Source organism: Atractosteus spatula (genome assembly GCF_055471065.1).
Source record: "Atractosteus spatula isolate fAtrSpa1 chromosome 10 unlocalized genomic scaffold, fAtrSpa1.hap1 SUPER_10_unloc_3, whole genome shotgun sequence".
Classification (NCBI taxonomy): Eukaryota; Metazoa; Chordata; class Actinopteri; order Semionotiformes; family Lepisosteidae; genus Atractosteus; species Atractosteus spatula.
Genome location: NW_028296623.1, coordinates 2,223,284 through 2,230,500, shown reverse-complemented (window position 1 = coordinate 2,230,500; position 7,217 = coordinate 2,223,284). Strand labels below are relative to the sequence as shown.

General features: G+C 38.9%; 1 protein-coding gene across 1 annotated transcript; it reads right to left on the bottom strand.

The window, feature by feature from the left end:
* Positions 1 to 2,837: 2,837 nt before the first annotated feature.
* Positions 2,838 to 6,727, bottom strand: LOC148812513 (uncharacterized). Its single transcript, XM_088908633.1, has 3 exons — positions 6,343 to 6,727; positions 3,563 to 4,171; positions 2,838 to 3,499 (listed from the first exon to the last, which is right to left on the bottom strand). Exons 1-3 carry the CDS (start codon positions 6,725 to 6,727, stop codon positions 2,838 to 2,840), a joined length of 1,656 nt encoding a protein of 551 aa, XP_088764759.1.
* Positions 6,728 to 7,217: the final 490 nt, after the last annotated feature.

Genomic DNA, 7,217 nt, shown 5'->3' with positions numbered 1-7,217 from the left:
TCTGGAAACTTAAGTTCTTTTTTGCCTAATGTCAGGCATACTGTCTGATGTATTCTTTGCACAACTCTTTGCACAATCCTGTAAAGTAAATTGTACTATGCACATTGGACTTTATGTACCCTGTCAGAAATGTCTATGGCTACATTGTCTATAGCATTGGCTAGTCAGTGTCTTGTATGTATTCGCACCATAGACCTGGAGAACAATATCACGCTCCTCTCTATACTTGTATATGGCTGGTTTGACAAATAAACTTGAACTTGATCAGAGACGTATCATAGCGTATGATCATTTCCACATACTCCTTGTGTTGGAATGGTAGGATGAAGTGAAATACTGCTTTGACATGTAATGGCATTATATTCAACTGCAGGACTTCAGGGGTGTTTTTTTCATCTCATTTGTAAGAGCTTAAATCAAAGACAATTCCTTCATCTAAAACAAATAAACTGCTATTCAAACTGCAGTGTGGTGCAGCTTCAAAAATCCTTGTACATATTTCTCCATTATTTATATTTTTTTAACAAAGTTCCATTTTCATGTCCGGACAGGGAGACTTTATAATTTAAACTTTAAGCCACCCTTAAATCCTCTGAGGCCTGTCTGACTGCTAGCATGTATTTTGTAATTTTTTGTTTGTTTTTAAACAGAGATCAAATATGAAAAAGGTTTCGGATGCCATCTTGCACTCCATGTTGGATTGTAGCAGCGGTGGGAGTGGGGGCACTCGTGGAAGTTGTGGCCGAGTGGTTAAAATGATGAATTAGAAATCCATTGCGACTTGAAACCTGCTGATCATGGTGTTCTCTTCATGTGGTTGTGTGCCTGCCCCACAAAGGAAAAGTGTTGTTTCATTTTTCCTCAAACCTTTAAATTGCTAAATCATTTGGACCTGCTGCCTTAGAAATAAATTCTTCAGTGTCTATGAATGACAATTCCCAGTGGAAGCAGTTAAAAAGGCTGTTTGCATTCGCGACTCTTGTGCCCTACTTCCAGCCTTTGAAAACCGAATTAATTATGCTGAAAGAACCGACTCTCTAGGTGTTTGTAGTGCAAGAGAAGGAGTAGTGATGATAGCAGAGGAGAAGTAAGGATGGCACAAATGGAAACACATTTTCATGCGCTCCACTGGAAGGAATGAAAATAAATGCTGAAACCTGAAACAGTAGTAACTATAAGAGGAAATGCCTCCAAGCAGGAAGCAAGCCCCCCTTGTTAGTACAGTGGTGAATATCCCTACCTGTCATGTGAGAAACTGAGGTTCAATTCCCCCACGGGGAGAAAGGTAGATTTTCTTCAATCAGATGCCAATCTCTCATACGTTGAGAGAGCTTATATAATTTTCCTTTCCTGTCATTTTCTGATGACTATTCCAAAGGGGCACCTTGTCAACTCTAATTTGTTTTTTGAAAATCTGCCTATGTGTTTGATAAATTGTTTTTTCCCAAAAAAGTTATTTATTGATCGTAATCTCCAGCAAACAAAAAAAGGGCTGAACATCTGAGGTGTTCTTGAATCAGAGCCAGGCTACATGTTCAGTGGTGGTCAGAATATATTAGTATGAGAAACAGGAGGAATTGCTCCACTCCTATTAAGCATAAACTGAAACAGGATAAGAACGAGACATATTGTGTGTCTGTGCATATGTCAACGCATTATCTACATCGTAGTGCCTTTCTCATTTGAACAATACTAGAAGGTCCACAGATCAAGCTTTGTCAAGAGTGGGATTCAAACCCGTGCCTCCAGAGTGACATCAGTATTTAAAACTTCGGAAAATGTGTCAGCCTTTATAATCAATCTTATTTGTGGAGTAAATATTGTATTTGAGAGAAAAGCGAAGATGCTCACTAAGGTGGGGATGACAGGTTCTGGCTATGTAGGAACTGCAAATCATATTCATACGAGGTTATCAGGAAATATTTAATTACATTTAGTTTATGTGGCTGTTAAAGTGTATATATTGCTTGTCCAGTCCGGATTAAACAAAAAAATAGTTGCATTGAAAAAAAAACTGAACTTAAAAAAATATGGAATTATTAGTAATGGTGCCAAAATAGATTTTCTTATTAGGACAGATCCATACAATATCTCTTGATTCTTCATTATTTACCCTTTGTTGCATAAATATTTCTTGTATTTCATATCTATCCTCTCTGGGGATAAATACACTTTAGATTGTGCAGCAAAGACTTTGAGCTTGTTGGTAGAATTTAATACATTTTGTGATTTTCTTTTCTTAAGCGTGACAGTTAAAGATCCTATTCTGTTTTATACATGTTTCTTGCTTAACATAGGAAGGTAAAAAGTTGTTACGCAAGTACAAGCCCATCCAATGAGAACAGTCTTAATTGTAAATGAAACAGGACTAAACTTAACATCCCAAGACTACAAATAAATACAGAATTAATTCAATTTAAATTGAAAATTAAATTGAAAAAAAACATTATACATTTTATTATACACATAAATTATACTTCATGACTAGAGCTATGTTTTAGTTAACCATAAGTAAGAGTAATCATAGTCAAAATTCAGTTGACTAGACCAAATCAAAAGTGAGTGACTACAAAATTAATATAACTAATAAACATTTTGGGAACAAGTAAAGGTTTATTTCAGGCTGAAAAGAGAAGAAAGGAAACAATATTTCAGCTGTGAAGCCTTCTGCGGGTGTTACATGCTGACTCAGCTGCCTACCTGAATTAATAGACATTTTAGTTGACTTGACTAAGACTATGATTAAATCAAAAACTTGTGACTAGATTGGTGTGTTTTGTTAAGTCACCTGACTAGATAAAACTTTTCTCACAGTGACTGTAGCTGAATGATCTCGCTCATGTGTGAATGTGCTGGTGGACTTTTAAGTTGCTTAACTGACTAAAACGCTTCCCACACTGACTGCAGCTGAATGGTTTCTCTCCTGTGTGAATGCGCTGGTGGACTCTTAAGGAACTGGAATTACTAAAACTCTTCCGACACTGACTGCAGCTGAATGGTCTCTCTCTTGTGTGAATGCGCTGGTGTACTCTTAAGGTACTTGACCGACTAAAACTCCTACCACACTGACTGCAGGTGAATAGTCTCACTGCTGTGTGAATGCGCTGGTGGGTTATTAAGTTACTTGAATGACTAAAACTCTTCCCACACTGACTGCAGCTGAATGGTTTCTCTCCTGTGTGAATGCGCTGGTGGACTCTTAAGGAACTGGAATTACTAAAACTCTTCCGACACTGACTGCAGCTGAATGGTCTCTCTCTTGTGTGAATGCGCTGGTGTACTCTTAAGGTACTTGACCGACTAAAACTCCTACCACACTGACTGCAGGTGAATAGTCTCACTGCTGTGTGAATGCGCTGGTGGGTTATTAAGTTACTTGAATGACTAAAACTCTTCCCACACCAACTGCAGCTGAAAGGTTTCTCTCCTGTGCAAAGGGTTTTTGAAATGTTAGACTGACAGAAACGCTGCTCCTGTCTGTGCCGTAATGGCAGTTTGTCCGCTCCATTTGAGCAAGGCTTTGAGTGATTCTTCCTCATCCTCTGATCATGCTGGGGTCTCTTATTCTGCAAATGCTCCATGGAATGATCTTGCTCAGATACTAAGGGATCATATGACTGCTTAAAACACCTCTGCAATGACAGTCTCTCCACTTGAACAGAACAAGGCCTAATTATTATCAAGCCCTGTTGGAGCTGCTGTTGTTCCTCCTTGTCCTGACTCTTCTCTGTGTGCTGTAACTCAGTACTATTCTCTTCACCAGGTTCTTTAGTCTGCTCCTCTGCAGGGTCAATCAACTGAGGCTCCATGTCCTGCTCTGTAAGATTAAACTCACCCAGTTGTTCTTTGAGCTCTTGTACGGAGACATAGCCCAGTTCATTACAACCTTGTGTAATACTGTTTGTGTCCAGATTATTAATCTTCTTTGTAAAATCATCAGATACTAGGAACCCAGGTGTCTCACTCTCAGGCTCTGTCTCCATCTTGGACACAGAGTCCAGATCCTCCACACTCTGTCTGCTCTCTGTGTGCTGCTCACTGAGTGTCTCTTTCCCTTCTGCAGAAGTGAGCTCTGTCTCCTGCATCAGACTGGAGCCCCACTCCTCCTGACTGTGCTGCTGTTCAAGAGGAGCCCTTTCCCTAGCATCAGGGAGAGCACTGGCCTCTGAGCCTGCAAATACAGAACAAAAGGACAAGACCTTTAACGTGAGCTGAAAGTATAACGTTTAAAGCAGAAAACACCATGGAGTAACAAGAAATCAAACTTTAACATACAGGGATTTTTGGCACCAAGACCACCGCAAAATACTAATACACCCCAATGTTCACTTTATCTTTTTAAACTAGCGGTGTTAATTTAGTCACCAAAAATTAAGACAAAATGTTTGTGAGCAACCCATTTTTCATTTTAAAGAAAATGAAACACCTACAAAAATAATCCACAACGACAATGACAGAAACCTGATTGCTTTGCATTTGTTTGAGTGCAATAAGATGAGAAGAAATGACCTGTTGGAGTAAAACTGAACAAGAGGAAGAGGTCTTCACAGCCAAAATGTTGTGTTTTCTGTCTTCTCTTTTCAGCAAACATATTACTTAATCCTTTCTAAATTAAAAGTGGGTGACGTAAAAGTGACCATGACTAATTGACACTTTAGTTGTCTTAACTAAGACTATGATTAAGGTTGAACTCTAGAAGCAGTGAGAGGTTTAGACAGTGAATTCAGAGAGAAAGAGAGATGAACAGGCTTGATATGAAAAGGGGGGAAAAGGTTATTTTGAATTTAATCACAAAAAGGAAGAGAATTCTAACACGAGTACAAGATGCTTAATAATAAAAACAACAGTGGATTGAATAATAATAATAAATACAAAATTTTATATGGTAAGTTTAAAAGTGGCTTTTCATATTTTTACAAAGACAAAAAGCTACACAGTGGGAGGAGGCAGCAGAATTAAGCAGGTACAGGGTACAGTGAGGGTTCGGAAGGGGCAATAAGGAGTATGATTAAACTAATTGAGATCTAGATTGAGATCCTCACTGAAAAACTTTATTAAGTGAATCTAGATACAACGGGTAACTCCTGGCTATTGTCAACATTTCAAGCTTCAGAGAAAAGGGGATGTTTGCTTAGATGTGGAAGCCCCAGATTCAGTAATCAAAGTAATTGTAAAGTTGACCTTGGTTTACTTTAGTTAATTAAATTATGGGTAAATGAGTAAGTATTAATCAGTAGTCCAGGAAGACAGCATGAAAGAAAAGGACAACTAGCAGAGGAACAGAGGAGATTGTTATTGTTAATGAATATTTGTTTAACCCAGTGTGCTTTAAAAATCACACCTGAAGAAGGCTCCACGACCAAAACGTTCTGTTTTCTTTCTTCTCATTTCAGCATGGAATAAACCTATTATTTGTGCTTTAATAAAGACTATTTTCACCAAAGCTGTGACAGAGAACAAAGAACTCAAGTGCTTCTAGGTATACCAACTTCTCAAATATTTGGGGGTTATGATAGTTTATTTTCATTATTGATTCATCCTCTGGGTCATTTCAGGCTATTTATCCAATTTCATAACTCCCTACTTGTAACAATACTCTGATAAACCGGTGTCATCTCCAGGCTGTATAACACACAGATCCCCTTGCATGCTGGGATAGGCTCTGGCTCCCCCGCGACCCGGTACTGTATAAAGCAGTGAATTCAACTGAGCAGAAATGACTGCCTTTCTAGAATGGTAATACACATTCTGCTGTGTGCTTAATCCAAAGAGATAAGAAAGAGAACACCAGGAAAAAACACCATGAGAAAAAAAATACTGGGAACAGTGTTTGTCCTTTCGATTAATACCAAATCCACAGACAATCCTTCTCCTCCAAGATCACTAAATACAGCAGTCCCGAAACCTAAAACACACCGATATTCACTTGATCCTGCACCTCAAACCACAGACCGCTACAAAATGTGAGAATGCAAATATCTGTCGACTGCTCGACACTTTTTATCCTGTTCACCATTTCACATTCATCTCCAAGTTTGCTTTGCTTTTTTAAAACCAAAAGCGCTGGAAACACGTTTAGCCGAGATTATTTTAAAAATAAGGAGGATATTCCAACGATAAAAAAAACAGTAAACAAGCGAGATGTCAGCGTTTACTATAATGAGGGTATAGATACAGTAGCTCACCATTTTCTATTCCTGTTACTACAACCAAACAATAAAAGTTCAGTTTCCAGTAAAGAATCACGTTGCTACATCACCTAAGTCTTTCCCACTTCACTCTGCATCTCTCCACTATATTCTCACCAGTGAGGAAGGTAAAGACACAAGTCACCACACTGACCTGACAACAGTTTCATATCCATTTCTTCTTTTATTTCGGCAGTGACTTCACATGGAAGCGTCTGGGTAACCTGATCGGTCTGTCCCTGATCTCCTCCTGCTCCCGAGTCTTTCTCCCACAGCTGCAATCTCCACTTCAGGCTCTCGTTTTCCTTCTTCAGCTGCGCCATTTCACTCCCGACACTGTCCTCCACACACTGTGTGATTTTAAACACGGCCCGTCTCACCTGAATCTGGGAGATGCTGTAGAGTTTGTCCTGAAACTCGTCCTCAGAGTCAGACATCCTGTTTCTGAAAACTTCTGAAACTTCATACACGATCGATTTGAGTAAAATATCCATTAAAGAGTAAAGTCCGGTTTGCAGATTTAACAAACACGCCGCCATCGTTCTTCGGAGTCTAAAACAAAGGTTGCCTTGCGGACTTTAATCACAGTAACTTTATTTTTATTCTTCACAGATCCTGTAATCAGGGCTATGATCTGTTCAGTAATAAACACAGTCGATAAGACGTAGCGTATTCAGAACATGAAGTTATTAAAATAACAAAAAAAAACTTTCTTCTTTAATTAGCTAAAGCAACAGACACAATCACCACCACGTGGGTGAAATATCTGCAGCATGATCGTCATTCATTAGGCTTCAAAACAGCCGAGGAGCAGAGCTGTGAAACAGGAGATTCTGCGGGCGGATTTAAAACCTCACTTCACCGTCTAGCGCCACCTGCTCAGGAGGAGTGAATTGCCTGCATGTTGCCCTGTTCCTAAGTGTGAATTTTGTGAAACTGAAAATTGATTTCCACGTTTTACTTGTAGGACACTATAATGCACATTATTATCAATGCAGAATTTCATATAAAGCTATTCTTAAATCGAAG